Below are 20621 nucleotides of genomic sequence, written 5' to 3'. Positions count from 1 at the left end.
CAGTTTTTCCCTTCACATTTTCTGGTGGTTGACTAAAAAAATAAAGCTCCCAAAATTCCCGCCTGATCGTTACTTCGGTGCTGATTTACGGCATCTCAGTCGATTTTGGCTGTAAATTTGACCTATATTCTCAAAAGAGGACAAAATCTCAAAACAGAGAGGACAAAAGGGCGTCCTCCGACGACGCTGTCAAAAAAGAGTACAAATCCTCTTAAAAGAGGACGTGTGGTAACCCTATTTTACTGATGGCTGAATTCACATAATTTTAAATTCGTTCAAAAATCCAAGAATTGTTGCTTCGTTGCCACCACCATTTCTAACTAATCAGTACCCTGTTTATACATATAGGCGCCAAACCTGGGTAGGCTGGATTTGCCACGCCTTCTCCATAATTACTGTCTTATAGGTATACCCTCAAATTCGTAATCATGCAGCACTACACCGATGGCCAATTGTGTGGTTCGAAAAATAATGAAAACCATGCATGTCACAAAACGGGATTGACGCTTATATGTGAGATGAGCAATATACCTAATTAGTAATGAGATGAATATATAAGCGACGCCATAGGATAAAACATGACCTGACTGCACATGTTGATTTAGAGGCGCGCATGCAGCACGCCGAGAAACTGTAACCCTATTCTGGTTTGAATGAGCAATTTCACGTTATTCGTTGATAGCTTTTTAATCGTGGCGCCTAATTAGATAGTGTGTTATCGTTTTTGCCTATGAATTGAAATTCATTCAAGCGCACGATCGTTTACTCCAGGATCGATTTGCGAACGTAAATAGGGAAAGGCATCGAAACAGCCCAGATCGCTATTATAATCTGCATAGCCTACAATTGCCGCGACGCGAGCTAGTAATACGGTGTCCGAATTATGCCATGGTGTTGAATATAAGTGGGCAATTAGTGATTGGATGCGCGCTTTCCAATATCTAATCATCAATTTTGTGTATTAATATATTCTTGTCTGCTTGATATGCTCGTATTCTTGAATTGTCGCGCAACGTCACTTGCAAGCTTGTAATATAATTGGTTACTGACTTGTACAGTGCACGACGTTGAATTAAGTTCTCAAATATTGAAACACCACCAGATTGTCGGTGGCACTAATTTTGAGTTTATTCGATTCGTTTGAAGGGGAACCTGCTGTACTCCACTAGACTTGGTCTACGAAGGAGCGACTTGTAACGAGCGCACAAATTTCAAATTTAAAGTCATTGGGTATATTTGGTAAACAGTGGATTTCTGCTGATAAGGTCGCGACATGGGCTCATTTCTGCAGTTGCATCCGAACAAATAGCACCATTTCAAGATTAAATTGTCCGGCATGGCTTGATATTAACGAGCGCAGTACCGGTATTATAAAACATCACGTTACTGTTTTAATGCTGTATCATGTGTTCAATGAACCTGCAATGGCATAGAGTAAATTGCGTTCTCGTGCGGATATCACGTCATCGACAGACGACACGAAGTAATTATCCCGTCGCAGGACTTTGCACACCCCCACAAAATGATGGTTCCTTGCGACGGCTACAACCGAACCATAGTTGCCTGAGCTGGAGCGAGATCAATGGTATCAATTGGCTCTGGAGCTTGGAGCCGGAGGTAATTCATTATAGAAGAGAGCTCCGGAGCTGGGGCAGTTTGAAATTTTCGACTGTTCCAAAGCTCTGCCTTTTCGGACAAATGGTCACATGAGATTTCCGAACCATTGTGCAGGCCACTTGAATCTTGATTACCGTTTTTAGTCGTCCTATACTGGCGAACTAAGCATCGAAATCGATGATAAGTAATAACTATTTGTCAAGAAAATTCGCAGCCGCGCATGGCGCGGACGTTTTTTCAAGTTCGAATGAATTCACTCAATGATATTATTACTTGCATATGCTGCGGGTCGCCTCTGTATACAGTTGGGCTCATTTGGAAAGGACAGGATTATTCGGCGCTAGGACATATCAATATCGAAGATTTCGGCCAACATAGTCTATCATTTCGTGCAAAGGTTTCATCGCCGACGATCTTTCTGCGAGTGCAGACACTTGGATACGTAAGAGGTATTGATATGATTAACAGATTAATTAACATTAACAGATCGCTCTGGAGCCGTGGAGATTCAAAATTATGCCGTTTGCGACCCATACCGTAAAAACCCTTGCAACTGGAAAATTTTTGTTGCAGTAACTCGCAAATGCGAGTCTGTAAAGATGACATTTACTATTATATTCGTGTCTCGTTCTAATGGAACCGTTGTAGCGAAAATATGATGAATGTTCATGTTCATAGAAAGAACGCAGAAAGTCAATTTTACATCACTTCTCCCACGTGACGCGGGCTCAAACGGGCTGTTGCACTTTATGTCTGTCATACACTCGCTTTCGAATTTGACTTTCGATTAGGTCAAGGGCGGGAAACTTCTGCGGTCGGCGGGCCTGATATGGGAAGATGAAGTACTTGGCTGGATGGATTACAGAATCGATACACTAATCGCGCATTTATCCACCTATGAGAAGTAGGGTTGCATTTAAAACAAACGGTGTTTTAAACAAGGGCCTTTTAAAAAAAATTGTATTTTTTAGGTAATAAAATCATACAATAATTGTGTAAATACTCTTTAAAAAACATGTTGTAATAGCCTACAGACAATTACCACCCGATATAGCCGACGCATACGACATGAAATGGTTGGAAACCTCAAAATAGTCGGTTCAACAGCTAGTACGAAGATATTCCGTCAAAGGAGCTATATTGTCAATTGCAATCCACTATGGCGTCACAGTTGCATATTCGTGACGTAATGGCTTAAAAAACTTAAAAAAAAACATGTTTTAAACAAGGGCATTGTTTTAAACACGTTGGTTTTTAATTGATTTTTGTTCTAAATGCAACCCTATATACAAGCATAAATCGTATTCAATGCAAACTTTCAGTTTAAATCAGTGATTCCTAACCGCGGCCCCCAGCTAGCCTTCTTGCGGCCCCCACAAAAATATTGAGAAATCGATTTATGATATAAAATAAAATTAATATTTATAAAATACTCTTGCTTGACTTTGAGTCTGGAGTTTTTAATTAGGTTTGCAGGAAAGTTGTGAGTAGACTGCTAACCTTACATCCTTAGTGTTTCAATGCAATGTGCCCTAACTTTCCAGTTGAACGAGCAGTAGCTATAGATATGGGTATCGATAATTAATCTACGGATAGATGTACAACACGTGACTCACGGTTGAATACGCAGAGATGCGTACTGCTGAGCCGGCTAAAAGCAGCATAATCGGTAGTCCTATAGCTCGCGACCCAAGCGTCCGAATAATTTGATATTTCCGGTCTTTATTGAAAGCTAGTGCCGCTCTGATTCCGAAAATACGAATTCAAATCTGGCCAGGGCAATAAAACTACTCCGAAAAAAGGTCGATCGTTCTGAACAATGGGAACGCGGGAACACAATGACCATAACAATAGCCAGTGGCGTCGAGCGATTGTTCGGAACTACGCAAATTTTCATATTTAAATGACTATTTTGGGTTCGTTTCATTGCCTTGGCCATATTTAAATTTGTATTTTCTGAACCAGTGCGACACTTGCTTTCGATGATGACAGTGGTTCCCAACCTTTTTCCAACAAACTATACCGTCTTGAGATTTTATGCAGTGTTTGCATACCACCTACATGAGTTACGAGCGCCGAAGACGGTAAAAAATGTTTCCACCGTGTTGAGCAGGCGAAGGCAGCGAAACAGAAAATGAACTGTCCATTTTAAGGTGCAGTTTAAGATTTCTGTAGTGGATCCATTTGGAATTTCTTGTGGTCAAATATATTAAAACAGAATTTGGTTAGGTAAGAATCCAAATGCTTTACCACTAGATCTCCTCCCCGTACGCCGTCATTTGTGGGATTGCAACTGCCCACGACGACTTCAAAAAACTCAAAATCAACCCCACCTGATTTAATAATTCCCTTCGGTCGAGGAAGAACAGAATCTAATGGCGTTGTACCACCTGGAAGACCTTCGCATAGGCTACCACTAGTGGTAGGCGTACCATAGGTTGAAAACCACTGGATTAAGACCATACATATTAGACATGTTAAATATGGACGCTCGTATGGTCAGCTATAGGACAACCAATTATGCTGCTTTTTCCGGACTCAGCAGTAGGCCTCTCGGCGTTCAAACCATGTGTCATGTGCTGCGCATCAATCTGTATGTTAGAAATCGATGGTTAAGGCAAAACCCAGCAGCAGTTGTCCTCGATTTTACTCTATTTTGTGAACTTGTTATTGATCTAAAGTAGTCACTAATTCTATAAAGCTGCAATAGGTTCATCAGTCATTTCGTCAAGCTTGTTTATCATAGGGTTGCCATATTTTGGAAATCTGAAAAGAGGACACTTCTTCAAAATTTTCAGACTTGAAAAACCGGTGAAAAATACTGAAAAAATGGTAAACTTTCCCCACTTCGTGGTCGGTTGACTAAAAATAATCAACTTTCTAGCTCTGCTCCCGAAATACCAGCCGGAGCGTTACTTCAGTGGTGATTTACTGTATATCAGTCGATTTTGCCCTATATTTAACCAACATTCTCGTAAAAGAGGACAGAATCTCAAAAAGGGACATTTGAGCGTCCTCCGAGGACACTTAAAAAAGTCAAAAAAGAGGACAAACTCTCGTAAAGGAGGACGTATGGTAACCTTACTTTATAATGTTTGCTATACTTAATGAGTGTATTTGTGCGGCTCCCACCGTACTTCGAAATTCTAAATTTGGCCCTCACACCGAAAAAGGTAGGGAACCACTGGTTTAAATGATAGAGACCAAAACAGTATGCAGTGAATTCATTAACCTAATACACTTTATTAGCTATTGAATTCAATCAGATGTCTGTGGTCGATCAAAGTAGTCAACAAGTTAATCGAACTCTGGCTGCATGTTAGATGTAGAAACCCTTAGTATAGGGTTGCCATACGTCCAGCCTTTCCCGGACATGTCCGGAATTTCACTGTTCAAACTGCGTCCGGGAGGAAATTATAAAATATGCCTGAATGTCCGGAATTTTAAAGGCTTGAAATAAATCATTTTTTCGTAAATCAGCATAAACGATGGTATTCTTGGCAGATTTATGCCACTCGCAGTTTTTCTTCGGGCTACGCGCGATTCTAGGCCAATTTCAATGACCTTAATATGTGGACCACCTCCGACCTTGCAAAACATGCAATAAAAATAAATAAAAATAACCATCATATACTAACATAAGTCTAATTGTAATCGCAATTATAAAACGGCATATTCCTAGAATCGGCTATGCCCATTTAGATGCATGCCGCTTGCCTTTATTCTTAGATTCGCGAAGATGTTGAACGTCTGGGCAAAGGTGTTGACCGTTGTTTAGTAATCAGCTTATCAAATTTTGATCTGGGCCATAGAACATTTTCAAATTAGAAATGGAGTCGCGGCCATAAAAGGTTTAAAACCACCGGATGCGCAACCTGCTGTCGCGGGACGGCATTTACGCTCATAAATAGTCTTTTCCGTGTGACATGACATGACTTTACGATTTACAATGACGTTCCTTGCATTTTCGAAGTCGGGAAAGGATAATTGTTTTAGTAATGTATGGAAGAACCAATATTGTAGACACATATCAGTAACAAAATTTACCGACCAGACGCATATAGAAACCAGATATAGGCCTAGTAAGCCCCCAGAAGTTACATCGATTAGCATATGGTGGGGTCAAGATCAGTGTTCATTTGGATGGTAGAGGGCTGAAAAATTATTGATTTGGTCCGTGTTACAACACACGGCCGCATAAATACACCGAGGTAACATTATAGCGGCTCCTGATCCGGATCGTGACCAACTCTGGTCGATAGACCTAGGCCAGGATCTGGCGACATACGGCTCGCGGGCCAGATCCGGCCCGCGGACAGTTTCTCGTCTTACATGATAATGTGGCCCGCGTCCCCAGTCTGCCGAGATTCCTCACTAATTGCTTGAACGTCAAATTTTAGTGACTGTTTGTTATTATAACATACGTGTGTGCGCAGCGTGCGAGAGTAGAGCTTACGCCTAAGTTCGTCGAAGCGAGAAAACTTGCCTTACCGTCATTTACCATGTGCCCAACGCTGATGAATTGATATATCTTGGTAAATTTGGGGTACTGAGCTCATCGAACGCCTTGAAATATTAATTAAGGATTGCACCATAGTGTCATATATGGTGTGGACACAAGCAAATCTCACGGCTCAGTGAAGTTGGTCTACATCTCAATTTTCATTTAGCTAAAGGAAATTTGACGTAAATTTATGACCTGCTTGCCGCGCAATAAATTTGATAAAACTGGTATAAATCGAAAGCTACCACGGTACTGATTGCGAAAATATAAATTTTATTCTGCTCATTCACAGGTCGGCAAAGTTGGATTCATTCTGTGGCGAATGAAATCTGTCAATACTTTAGACTTATAAAGTCGTAAAAGGCTATACCCACACCTTCCTTGTCCAGCGGCAAATGCACATCATGCACTCATGGTATATGCATTGCATATGGATAATTCGTGTGTATGTATGAGTAGGTCTATATGCCTCAAAAGCACCAAGGACAAAAATAAACTACGTCATTTACGTCCTTTGTCAGTACTTTCAGAATCAAATTTCACTTTCATGGCAGAACTCGCTGAAGGCCGCTCAAATCCCGTCGCAGGCCCGATTCGACCCGCGGGCCGTATGTTGCGCACCCCTGGTATAAAGCAACTACGACAAATTCGACGTGCCAAACTTGAATTTCCACATGAATTTCCTATTAGGTTAATTTGAATTAGTCCAAGTCCAGTTTTTTCATCCGTACAGGTGCGTACCATCCCACAGGTTGAAAATCACTGGCCTGCTAGACGTTCGTGCTATAACTGTTGAATCAACGACGATGTCGAGTGTTCCAACCATACTCCATATCCTCCTATTTGCAGAGGTGGTCAAAGAATTCAAAAAAGCTACTCAAGTAGAAGTAGAAGTAGCGACAAAAAATCTACTCAAGTACGAGTGGAAGTACTTCTTTAATTAACAACCTAAAACTACTTGAAGTATAGAAGTAGAATTGACTTACTTTAAATCAACTCATGTAAGTAAGTAGTTGTGAAAACGATCGTAATTCATTCGCATGGACGTCAAAAGCTACAAATGGAGCTATGCCGAAGGTGTAGAGAGCTTGATTCATATTGATGCAGCCCAGGAGGTGTCAATTGGTGACAGAAGAAGCAGTCGTCCACATCATGGGATGTAAAAGATAGCATTGATATAGAAATGCGATACTTATCAGTTGTTTACTCGAACAACCCGTTTTAGAGAACATCATGGCATGGCGCACACCCCCATGTTATAGGTCCCCTAGTTCAGTCAAATAGCAAGAAGGAGACGTTATGTCGGATACGGTTTTAACACTTTGCACGATTAGTATACGTTAATTAAAAATACGGCAGATCGTAAAAATGTCATATAGTGCATAGCGTTTTCGGAAAATATAAGGCATTGCTACACTTGATTTTGTACTTCAACATAACATGTATGTTTTCCAAACAATAGAACTGAAATTATGATTAGAATTCAGCGTATAATACTCGTAATTTAAAGAAAAATACAAAAACCACGGTGGTCTGCTAAATCAAGCCTAACGTTTAAAAAAAGTCAAAGTCCACTTTTTCAGATTATGACACGTCATGGGCTATAGGTATAATAGGTTATTGCTAGATTGCGAAACGAAATTTCAAACGTTATGGGTGCCATACTTACTGTGATGAAATATTTGATATAGGTGACGAAACGCGGTGTAAACGGAACCACGCTACCTGGTATCTAAATTACATTCAGCGATACTTTCGTTAAAACATATTTTTATGGAAATTTACTATGCGAAAACAACCCCTAATTCCTTGACTATCTTTCTTATTAGGGGATTAAACTACTTCTACTTGACAAACTAAAAATAGCGAAAAGTAAGTAAGTAGTTCACAAAATATTAGGAAGTGGAAGTAGAAGTAGGGAAAAAGATCTACTTGGGTAAATACCAGTAGACGAAAACTACTTGATTACTTCGAAAAAGTAGAAGTACTTCGTTACTGGCCCCCTCTGCCTATTTGTCGACTATTTCGAATGCAAGTTGTCCGAATGCTCATATTACATGTTTTTTCGAAAGTATTTACACAGTTTTGACATTATTACACAACTTCAGATGAAAAAAAAATTTCTGAATGGCATTTGCTTAAATATTGTTTAAAACACCTCTGAATGCAACGCTAATGACATGTTATGGACGAGACGAGACTATAGATTGCGTTGCCAATAACATCTGGTTGGAATCGTCATACATTCGTGGGTAATTGTGGTTTACTACTATAGGAATTAGGAATTGTCATAAGAATGTGCAAACAATGCACTTTCATTGTTAAGTGGTACTGTGACGATTCTGTTGTGATTAAATAACAACGAGTCAGGCGTTGTATAGGGTAAGCTTAAGAGCTTACGCTCCTAGGTACACGTACAGCCTAAATCAAATAAATGTTGAGAACTAATCCATTCAATATCGGGACACGCTAGTGTCAAGAGGTTATTGTGCGGAATGGTATCAAATTAATCACATAATAAAGACTACGAGTGTTTGGTTTCCAAACAGTCAACAAGTGTACCAGCAACACAAAGTCATAAAAGACTTCGCAGGAGTCTTACGCACTCGTATAGATTGACATCAGTCTTTTAGGTGTATGTTGTGGGTCTTGTATACAATTGGTACAAGAAAACTAAAATGTAAGTATTATTTCTTGTGTCATTTGAGTTTTTATATTATTTGTGGAATGCTTTTTACCACCACGATTGGTAATGATACTCTGCGACAGAGCTCTTCGTTTACTTTACAAGGTATACGTCTATAGAGATGCTACTTGAGAAAATGTTAAATATCTGTACTGAACTGCTATGTAGGACGAAGTGTATACACTACAGGCATAGTGAATAGAAAGAAATATGGCACTGATAGAGTATAGAGGGCAATTTTCGAAACGAAGTGATGTATAGTGGTTTACTTGTGTCGTCATAGTGTGCATGACGCTATCGTACGTTACGTAAATTCTAGGGATGGTGTGAACCTCTGAAAGGTTCAGGTTCGTATGAACGCGAACCTTTTTGAAAGGTTCTGTGTGAACGCGAACATGAACCTCGTGACGTCACGTGACGTCATATTGCTAATTCCAACCCTACATTTCAGTGAAGTGATATATATTTATGTACACGATACCTAGCGACGACTCGGGTCACATTATGCCGCAATGCTGAAGTACATACTGACGCCAAATGTATCAACTTGAGAAATCAAATGATATAATAACCCCATAAAATCAATATCCTTCGTCGCTTTGCCAACAATTTCGACGAGGCCTTTCCATGGAATATAAGCTTACGCCTTAAAGGTCTGGGCCAGACCAAGCAATGTTCGGCGTCTGAGTGTTGCTACATTGATATTGATCAGAGTGAAAACGGGTTTTACCCCATTAACCATTTATACAGCTGTAGCCAACACTCAAATCGCCCGGATTTGGTTTTTATGATACAATAAACATGTGAAATCTAGATGGACCAGTACGCTTGCTATTTTTTTATATCGCACAACGATATCAATTTCATTAATTGGTTGAATAAGCATCATTCGCTGGCTACTTACATGTAGCGTATTTCGCTCTTGATATTGCGTGATTGCGGGTCAAGCTCACAGCAGAGCGTCACAAAATGTTCACAAATAGAAAGCTGGATATTTCGAGCAAACATGTGTAACAAAGCTGGTTAGCAGCAATTTTGAGATTGTCAAGGTGCGTGCTCGTTTAGAGTCGATTTTTTTATGTTGCTAGCGCCATGCATAGAGTGGCCGGCAGTTGAAATGCAATAAACTTCAACCAAAATGTTATAATGACGTTAAAATTGTAATATATAAAAAAAGGTTCACAGTGCAGAACCTACCAAGGTTCGTTTGTGAACGTGAACCTCTAAATTCCCGAGGTTCACACACAGAACGCGAACGTGAACCTCACGTTCACACCATTCCTATAGTAAATTCGCATGCATACATTACATAATCCGTATCTCGTAAAATGAAGGCGTTATTAGTGTGCTTATACGGCCAAGGTGAGGGTCGTTGGAGGTAGAGCTAGTTGCAAGATCAGTTGATTTAAAGAACAGTTTCGTCACTTTTGAGGATATAAAAATAATATCGAGTAGGTCTACGCACATATCGGCCCCGCAATCTATATCCATCACAAAGTCGTGATGCTCAAATGCATGATGATGATTATGTCACGTCGTTGATACATGGCTTTAACAGTCATTTGGCTACACTAATTATGTTGGTTTACTCAAATCAGGTGCCGTTACAATTCATGCCTTATAGAAATTGAATCCTGCATGCACCCGTAAAATACACATGTGAAATTGTAACAGCAAAATGAATTACTGGACCATTCGAGGCTGACAATTGTCAAGGGCATATTTGTCAAAATCCCGGGAAATGGGACTATCGAATTCGTACAATTTTTATTGTCTGTGATTTTAACATCAGATGCGATGACATCGGCTAGTGAAATTGTTATGTCAAAGCCGTCAAATAGAGCTTCGTTGAAAAGCGCGTCATCCACCAGGCAAGTGTTATTTTGAACTGATTCATCGCCCCCATATTCCAGCAAAACAATGAGAAGACAATTAAATGTTGCTACCACACGCAATGCGTGCCGTAATTTTGCGAGACTGTACGTTTCGTTTGAATCACATCAAGTAAGAAACAGCATACGAATCATCGAGAGAGTACTTTGATATCGACGAAAGGCATTGGGGTTATCAGTGAGGCTGGACGCTGGCTTGGTTCATAGCCCTACTCATGACCTCAATAAACCCCGAAGAGTTATTCGCCCGCTTGTAATAAGATGTTGGTTTGGATGTAAATCATACTTACTGCGCTTCGTTTAATGACGTGATCTCTTATCAATGTCACATTACAGTAGTATTGTATTGGTATCGTGTGCGTACGTTGTTCTTGGTTTGGATTCGATGCTACTCTTCATTTCGCTGATTAAGAAAATATAAGTAGAGGCCGCTGGCATCTGTGGTCTGGACTCACACAGCACATAGTCATTAGGGGTGTTCGAAAATGATTTGATTTGATTGTACTGCTGGTTACTTGATAAAATTGTTAGGTTACCTAATTAAAGGCTGCACACCAAATTTGGGTCAATTCCAACCATTAGCTGCAATGCTACGGGAGAAGAAAGTTTTTTTATTGATTTATTTATTGTATGATTGTATAATATTAATTTTTTCAAATTTTATGTTCTGTTCTGTTCTGTTCAACCTAACAATTTCATCGCGTGAACAGAAAATTTGAGTTTTTTTCATTTATGTGTATACAATAAATGAAAAACTTTCTTCTCTTGTAGCAATGCGGCTACTGGTTGGACTTGAATCAAATATGGTGTGCAGCCTTTAATTAAGTAATCTAACAATTTTATGAAGTAGCCAGTACAATTTTTAAAAAGTCATTTTTGAACAGCCATAATGGACAGTGCATACGGGTTCGATCTCTCTGATTTAAAACGTCTGCTTTTCAGGAAAGCTCTTCACGATGTTTTGGCAGGAATGGAGCCAGTTGCCGACAACAGCGCACAGCTTAGCGGACCTCCTCTGGATTACACGTTTCGGGACCTGAGGACAGTAACAGGTGTGAAAAGCATTCGATCAGAACATATTGTTACAGAATCGCATACGATGTGCAACACAGTAAAAGCCTTATAAGAACCTGGTGATTCATTGGAGCCGTCTGTGATTCGGGTCTTATCGGATATGTCGTATAGGACTGCATGTCGGCGATTGTGACTATTTTTGCCACAACTTCATCACTCTTACATTCGGCATTCACATTCAAAATACTGAGGCATTCAAAGCAACAAGCATAGTAATAATAATATCGAGGCATTATGCATTCACAGACCCATTTGTTTCGTAAATTATAAATAAAAAATACGTAAATGTACTTGTATACCTTTCGGTAATTTCAGAATCTGATCTGGAATTGCATACTGTTCTCATGATTTGTTGTCATGTCTGCGACATTTCGACGAGCTCAATCTGAATACTCGCAGTCGCCCAAGGAATCTCCAATAATTAGCAGAATTGCGTTGTTGTACAGGAATGTAATGATATCGAAGTGTAATGTGTGAAAAAAAAACAAATTATTTGTTCGATTTATATTATTCTATATTATATATATTCCATAGATTTAGCAGTTATACCACTGAGTCATAATCAACTTAATCCTGTGACCTCTTACGCATCTGCCGATATAAAGCTAGATCCATTCATAATATGAAGCGGTACTATTTCATGAATCATCACACGCTTGATAATGAATTGCTTTTTTGAGACAGACGTATGCAAATGTGATCCACGGGACGGCCCTGTCCAGTATGTGAAAGTGGAGGTGGAGAGTAAAGAACCCATGGAAGAAATTCTTTTTGACGAGGAAAATGACACGAAAAACAAAGAGCCGGTGCATTTTTACAAATATTCCACGTAAGAGACGCATGTCCGATGGCGGTGTCGTAGTCGTTCTTGTTACAAATCCCGCCGTTTGAACGGAGTCTCGTCATATTTTGGTGACATTACAATGACGTCTTGGCAACGCTAACAAATGATCTTCGTCCAGTGTCGCTGGAGCTACAATAACACTATTATAGTTTTTAACTCCGTTTTGTACTTTGTAGAGCTATTAAAAGTGATAATATCCTTGACCTATTGCGGCCCATAATAATGTGTACTTCCATTATCTACATATAAATAATTAGTAAGTGAGATGAATACTATAAATTAAGAACAAATGCTTCGATTCCTAATTTGAGCACTTCTGCTCTTTGAACATATATAGGAACCATATTTAAATTATCGTGACGTGGATTATGTTATCGTGGATTATGCTAAACACCCAGAAACACTCCTAAATCGGGCTGTGGAGTTCGCTCACTATCCCAAAACTCCGACTCTCGATATTATTTTACAGAACTGCGGCTACGACTCTAGTATTGACCAGATTTTATAGCTCGCGTTGCCGTAGAGTGCGAGAGAGGCATCACTGGCAAGCTCCGATTCCAACCCATGATGTTTTCCCAACTCTCACATCGACTGCAAAGGGTGTTGCAGAATTTCTGTCACTCGCTCACTCCGACTCCAATTAATAAAATTTGTTGACACACAAACTCAGGCACTGACTGCACAGCTGGTTAGATCACGGATAGCCAACACATAGCCCCGCGAGAAATTTTTGAGTGGAAGCGCGGTAATCTTTCGCCAACGTAATTTATTGTAAATTCACCGTATCAGTCAAAACTCTGATTAGCCTGACCGCAAAATTTGGGATGCTACTGAATAGAAATAATGTCACCAATTTTCATGGCTTTAAAAGCTATCTGCTGGTCTTTTTGAAATTGGCGAAATCGGTAACCGTGTTACAGTCATCAGTGCTCAAGTGGGCCGCGGAATATTCCGTAAACCCATATGGGCGGTTAACCAAAAGAGTTGACGCCCCTGTATGAGATCATATCGGGTAATATTGTGCGGACGGCAAAGCTAATAACAAATATTGCTATCAGTCATTGAACAATCCTTATGGTAAAAGATAGAGGCAATTGAAAAAGTAGTGGTATGCGTGGACCGCGACATCGTGAAAGCAGTTCCTATGGTATTCAAGAAATCGGCAATACCAACCTGTTCTGACATCCGAAATCCAACTAAAACCTGCTATTACTCGGGATCTGGCACTGAACCTATTTGTCGAAACGATCCATTTCTTATTTAATACATTCTTTATGTTTGCTATCTATACATATACCAGGGATATCTAGAGTTTCAAGATATCCCTGACATATACCTACAACCAACTATATAGTTGTCGAAATATTAATTTTTTCTGTCATATTATTTTGCCATTCATTATTCTCATCCCGTTACATGACATCACTTTACTGACATTGGTGACAGTGCACCGATTTTGAACTTATATTGTATATGGTAATGGCATGACGAATACTGGAATTTCTATATTTTTTCCAGAAAAGCTATTCGTTTGAGCAACAACGCGATCTCGAACCTCGACAGTCTTAATACCGGAATGAAGGCAATCTTGGAAAATCCCGAATCGGTGGAATGGATAGATTTATCTTTCAATAATTTGTCGAAGATCGACGATGTAAGTAATTGTTAGAGTCGAGAACCAGCTGTGCGTAGACAGTACGTGTGGATTAAAGGTGGTCTGTAACCAAGTACTGCTACATTTATCGTGTACTCGCGGGTGTTTTGTGTATTTGTTCTACTTGCTGAAGTGACTACATTGTTGGATTATACTCCAATTTCTGTTTTGATGATTTTTAATCGCAAGTTACTTAGTTTTCATTTTGTATTTCTTGGGGTTCCATCTATTGTAAGAGTGGAATAGTCAGAAGAACAACGGGATATAGCTGCTGCATCACAGTTGGAGATCTTGTTTGAAGATTTCAGCTATGTGATTTTAGAGTCATAATTAGTGAAACGTCTTTTTCCGCAGGCAATTGCATGTATACTGTATATCAGAGCTACTCAACTATAGTTATATCAGATTTCCAGTCACAAAAGTTTAAAATTTGATTATAGGTACGTTATAACTCTCATGAAATAATGCACAGTCATAACAAATGTAATACGGTAAAACCCGGTTAATCGGTAGGTCCATTAACAAATGTATTACGCGAAATTTATTTATTCTTCTGCTATAATCACGGAGTAGGAGAATCAGCAGTCCCGAATTGAGGCGAAGGGAGAATAATACTACATATTTTACAAACACACATAACATGCATTGTAAACTGTCTGTACGCATGACTGATCTTTTCAATCGGAGATCCCGAACAAGTTATAGCTCTAACCAAGGCGGTTGCATATTGTTAGTTCGAATCGTTGAACAAAAAGAATAAACCAATGCGCTTTGTTTTTGCAAATAGACGATAACGGATTCGGTTATGTAAAAAATCTCTAAATACTGAGACATATAACGTCCTGATTTAACTCTGAAAACGCCCTCATTGGAACCACGGGCGTCAGTTGAGTAAAGAGTATCCCATCTGTATAATACTCGATCCATCAATCCATTATGAAATGAAGCATATCACTGTGTGGATGGCTGAAAGAAATCTTTATCTCACGGAGAAACTTCCTCTTTTAGGTAATTCTGGATTATCCGAATCTGAAAATTCTGTATCTACATGCGAATTACATCACTGATTTGAAGCAAATCCACAAATTAGCGGCCTTGCCGCATCTCAAGACGTTGACTTTGCACCATAATATGATTGAAGATATGAAAGGATACAGGTAACTGCTTTGAAATCGCAACTTTTCGCTGTATAGGCCTACAGCTCATATAGAATCTCATGACCGTTGATGTTTCAGACAATATGTGATTGGTGCACTTCCCCAATTGCAATATTTGGACTTCAGCCGAATTACGAAAGCTGATAGAAGCAAAGCGCAAGTTTGGAAAACATTAAAGTTGATCGAATCCACTCACAAAAGGAAGGCAAAAGTGGCCGCTTGAGAAAAAGACTGAAGAGAAACTTTTAATTTTTCCGTCATTCCTGACCAATACTGCTTCCAAGTTACATTTCATTACTGCTGTAACATCCCGTAATTTATCTGTGAAAATATCACAATGTATTTTATGATGTCGAAACATATTTAAGGTTTATGCGATATTAAATACACCGATTTTCTTACTTTCATTACTGGCAATTCCTATAGCGACTAGTAAGAAGAAGCATGAGTGCGTAAAGAAGTCGTGGTATCAATCATATCACCGTAAAATATCGTCGCAATTGTGCAGTGGCTGATAATTACTATAACCTATTGGTAACAAACCATCCCGGTGTTCAACATAGTCGCCAGCCGCCATCATTCATTACATAAAAATATGGAGACCGACATGAAAATGTTCCCGAGTATGCCACAAGTCGTATTTCCGGGGAAGCGAGTGGCGCAGTTGGTTAAACACTGCAGTCACGACACCAATGGTTACTGGTTCGAGTCACGGCTCTGCCATGTTTCTATGTGTCGGAGGTTTATCTGGGCTCCTTATCGCCGATCCCGCTGTATATACAGCGCCTTGAAAAGCCCAGAGAAAGAGAGAGCCGAACTCCCGAAAGATGGCATCAAAAGACTAAGTTGCGGGCGCATGAAAATTGAGAGAGACTGATGGTGGAAGAGCGCGTGCATGGAAGTCGTCCGTAATCTGACGAAAAAGACCGTAAAAGACCGTTGAAATTACTGAAATTGATGTACTGGGCGCAAATGACCTTATAGGCGATAAGCGCCAAAGTTGTGCGAATAAAACAAACAAACAAGTCGTATTTCCGTTACGTCAGTTCAATGCTCAACACTACGGCCACAAAGATATTAAGTACTTTAGAAATTAAATAGAATAACCAGTTACGTGACAAGAAGCGATGACAAATATTGCCTCGATATGGTGTATTTCCATATTTAATTTCACCAGCTTTAAAAATAGCGGCAACGTTCACTGTAGCTTTTCATGTAATGTTACCATCATACCGCCGATATACGTAGTAAATAGTTCAGAATAGAATAAGGCAAATGTGTATAGACTGATCACATCACCGAGTATTTTAACTGTTCTCTGATTCTTACCAACGATACGTCCGTGTTCGTTGTGCAAACCTACACATTTTGTATACGTTCAGCATTAAAAAAGAACAATGTTATTAATTCGTCACCACGAACCGTCTCGTAAGATAATATGATTCTGCAAAACTGTTATAATGAAACCGAAATACGTTGCTTTTCAACTTTGCACTGCTCTCATGCATAGCTCGCGTTGTCAGCATCGAAACAGGATCACTATCAGACCCAGATACCTGCTTCCACCTCCATTCATCTTTAGAGCTCAAATATTACATGGCACTTAGTGAGAGGTCATGTCGCTGGTGCAGCTGGCACTGTAACTGGGATTTTTCGCGCCATGCACAGTAGTCAATGGAAATATTGGCTATGCTCGCAATCGAGTTGATTTATTTGAAAGTATGCATCATTTGATTGAACCATATAGCCTATTTACAAATTCGGTGTGTCTGAATATTGGTAACAGATTGCTTTTGTATCTACAGTTAGGTGCAAAAAGCTTTCCTTTTCATATATTTAAACTAGGCGTAGACAGGGAAGTAGGTATATCGGTAGGCTACTTCGTCCCGTTCTGGTTGTGCCATCATAATTTCTTAGAGATCGCCATTAAACTGAAACGTCATTATAGTTTGCCCCACAGGTGTTTGAACTGGGGATCAGGCCAAACATAATGTTGCTCAGTTGGACATTATAGGCCTACCCTCTGCTTTGAGACGTCGTATCGGACGTAAACTTGAAGTTGCAACCATAGATTCGCATGCTAGGTCAAATCATTTGACAGATGCAATACTCGATAAAGCGGCCAGTTGGCTAACCACCGATTAGACACCTTGGACATATTTTTATTAATCACTTACCGTTTCTCCATATCCCGAATTCCGCTATCTTAGCTTCCTTATTAGATCACTTGACCAATAGCCAATCGTCAACTCAGTACAGCTGAGTTGTTTTGTTACAAATCATCCCGAGACTTTCTATCACCTGCAACCACTGGCAATGTGACAATTCTAACATCCCTCCGTAACACTATCGTGGATTCACAGTGCTTGCGTTGGTGGAGATCGGTGGCACACGGATTTCGAATCAGTTGCGGCAACTTGACTGTGAAGTTACAAGGATGATTCGTCAGGAGTCTGCGCATAGAGCTTCGCTTTGTACCACGCGAATTGATGAAGCTCTCTATAAAAGCATGTTGTGCTGTGGGATTAATAAATGTTGTGCAGAATCCAATATGTTACGTATTCGCAGTAATGAAGAGCATGCATTGAGTGCTAGACGTCAATCGATTTCACCAGAAAGGTGCGGGAGGTCGATAGGCTGTATGCTGTTCAAGCACGGACAGATTTTGCAGTGGAAATGCAACGCAGATGTTAGGTGCGTCAGTGTTCGTCTTGATTATACCGGTCCTGATTACTCTATATATTCGTAAATCCTGTTTCTGGAATCCCCTTAGTTGAGAAAGCGAGACACTGCTGTATGACAGATTCGGGATCAGATCATTTGATTGGCTTTCTTAGTACTGCATTGGAATTTCGGCAGCAGCGCGTTCGCTGAATTTATCATGGCCAATAGATTCAGTATAGTTTCCGAGACGAAGTAAACATGGTGACCGAAGTTTGTCGTCGTGAATATACAGAGCAAACATTGAGGCTGTGCCATCATTGCATTGCGAAATGCTCTTTGTTGCTGTATTGAGCATGACGGTCGAGCAACATTATACCGCCCGAAAAGCACAGTTTTATACAGTTTGTAGTCGAATAATGTGTATCTGTAGTTCTGGAAGTATGAAGGTCCGTGAAGAGCTGGCATTCATTTACCAGTACTCTCTAGGTAACAGTCTTACTGCGAATGTAAACGATTGCAGGTTAAGTTCCCGTACTAATTTATGTTTTAATCAAACAACCGATTTGCATTGACTTTGGTATGGATGAGGAGAAAGATCAAGAAAGTATTGACGAAGAAATTGATCCGAGAATTAAGGTAGGTGATAATAGAATCAATATGTCTATTAAACTATATTGGAAGAGCTTGTTGGAGGTAAAGAACTTTAATATACAATTGAATAGTTTATTCACATTGAAATGAGCCCGAATATTTTCGGCTGACACTCGTCAGGGGTAATCGTCAGCAACTAGTGGGGAATTGGAAAGAACATTGTATATCAGCAATCGTATCACAAAATACCATCTGAAAATGGTACATTGAACGCTCTCTTATTCGAAATTTCATGCTGGTGACGTCATATTTTATGATACTATTATTCAGTTCATATACAAATGTTCTTTCCAATTCTCTAGTAGTTGTTGACGATTACCCCTCACGAGTGTCAGCCGAGAGTATTCGTGTTCATTTCAATATGATTATACTGTTCAATTGTTAACTACCTTAGCAGAATCACTATGCTTTGATAATCTGCTATGTTGTATATATACTCCTTTTTCAAGAAGTGGTAACATTCCACAATGTAAGCGATGTTAAGAGGTCACAACATACACAATCGGGTCAGCATGCATCAGTCAAATGACGTCATTGTGACTACGACAATCTAGAAAAAATTTTGCGGAAAGCGACATATTGGCACATGGGTAAGCTCATTGTTATTGGCAAAGGCTGGAAATTCGCATTCGCATGCGCTACAGAGCTGGATGAGTCGGTCACTTTGTATTAGAAGCAATATAGCAATATAGCGACGCGGCTTATGTATTGACGGCGATACAATTGCAACTCACTGTTTGTTGTGAACGGATTGATTCAATCATCACGGAATGTGTTATGTGTACCCAGTATCTACTGTTCAGCATTTATGTCATATCGATGTTTTAGTCATAGAAGACAGTCGGTGTAAAAATATCAGGTGCCACTTTCATGCCACGGTAAATCTTGTATAACCTTAACATCACATATATCAACATCGTCTAGCCATCAACAGTCGCTATTTGATGATGTATCTATGTTTGGTATATGTTTCGGCGTTTTTTCAGCATAAAGATTATTCGGCGTTTATATACATAGCAATATCGACGGTTTCGATGAACATGCCTCTATCATTTTGTGCAAATGTACCAAAACCGACGATCTCGCTGCGAGCGCACAAGCGAAGTCTCATTTTGGGCGATACGTTATCCCCTAATTGCCAATATAGTTCGATTCAATTCTGTAAATTACTCGTACTTCTAATTTTCAGGAGGGGGGTCAATGCTAAGTGCATTAAATCGAGTGACAAGAAATCATGCGAAGTGCTAAGAAAAATTTCAAGTCAAATAAATCTGCTGCGAAATATTGTACTTTATGGTCATATACGAAGATCTCCGATAAATGTAGCTGTCCCCTGGTTACTCCAATGCGTCGAAACTGATGTTTTAGTCACCATCAAATTTCGCTAACAGGGTGATCAAATTTTGGGCCTTGTAATTTTACCTGATGTTATAAGTATTTTCGAGAATTACCTCGCGGGTCACGCAAAACCTTCTCGCGGGCCACATTTGGCTGCGTGCCACGGGTTGGCCGCCCCTGATCTGTAGATACTAATAACAGTGATTGATGATGCATAAAAATCCTTTGAAAGCAATTATTTTCATGATAAAGAAGTTGGAGTCGGAGTCGAAGTAAGGGTCATTTTCACAAACTCCGACTCCGACAGTCAGTATTTTTTCACAACTCCGACTCCAGCCACTTTGGTTTTCACGACTCCGACTCCGTCAAGCGAGAATTAGCCAAACTTCGCCTCCGGCTCTACAGCCCCGAATTACACCTCGATAATACATTGAAGTTTGTAGGAATTTTTGAAATAGTGCACTCCTGAAGCCAGCTGAATCAAAGTTCATACATATCGTAGTAAACAACAGAAAGAATTTCAAAATCCTGATCCTGTAC

General features: G+C 39.8%; 2 protein-coding genes across 2 annotated transcripts in view; both read left to right on the top strand.

Annotated features, from left to right (window-relative positions):
* Positions 1-10518: 10518 nt before the first annotated feature.
* Positions 10519-15835, top strand: LOC145445043 (leucine-rich repeat-containing protein 51-like). Its single transcript, XM_080323137.1, has 6 exons — positions 10519-10678; positions 11642-11751; positions 12458-12602; positions 14136-14271; positions 15280-15428; positions 15507-15835. The coding sequence occupies exons 1-6, from the start codon at positions 10605-10607 to the stop codon at positions 15649-15651; spliced, it is 759 nt and encodes a 252-aa protein (XP_080179263.1). The 5' UTR covers positions 10519-10604; the 3' UTR covers positions 15652-15835.
* A 2692-nt stretch (positions 15836-18527) lies between these two features.
* LOC145445102 (SH3 domain-binding protein 5-like) overlaps positions 18528-20621 on the top strand; it is a 38473-nt gene continuing 36379 nt past the window's right edge. The window contains exon 1 of the mRNA XM_080323238.1: positions 18528-18728. Coding sequence (XP_080179364.1) covers positions 18672-18728 — 57 coding nt within the window. The 5' untranslated portion in view covers positions 18528-18671. The remainder of the gene's footprint in view (positions 18729-20621) is intronic.

Source organism: Botryllus schlosseri, chromosome 8 (assembly GCF_051294905.1).
Source record: "Botryllus schlosseri isolate E-star chromosome 8, Bs_hap1, whole genome shotgun sequence".
NCBI lineage: Eukaryota > Metazoa > Chordata > Ascidiacea > Stolidobranchia > Styelidae > Botryllus > Botryllus schlosseri.
Note: the sequence above shows the minus strand (reverse complement) of the source record. Positions and strands in the feature narration are given on the sequence as shown.

What these genes read in the sequence shown, in the direction of transcription:
- LOC145445043 (XM_080323137.1), top strand. Translation starts at nt 10,605, where the DNA reads ATGACATCGGCTAGTGAAATTGTTATGTCAAAGCCGTCAAATAGAGCT. An exon ending in AAAAGCGCGTCATCCACCAG is followed by an intron (nt 10,679 to 11,641) that starts GCAAGTGTTATT and finishes TCTGCTTTTCAG; the next exon opens with GAAAGCTCTTCACGATGTTT. An exon ending in CATTTTTACAAATATTCCAC is followed by an intron (nt 12,603 to 14,135) that starts GTAAGAGACGCA and finishes TATTTTTTCCAG; the next exon opens with AAAAGCTATTCGTTTGAGCA.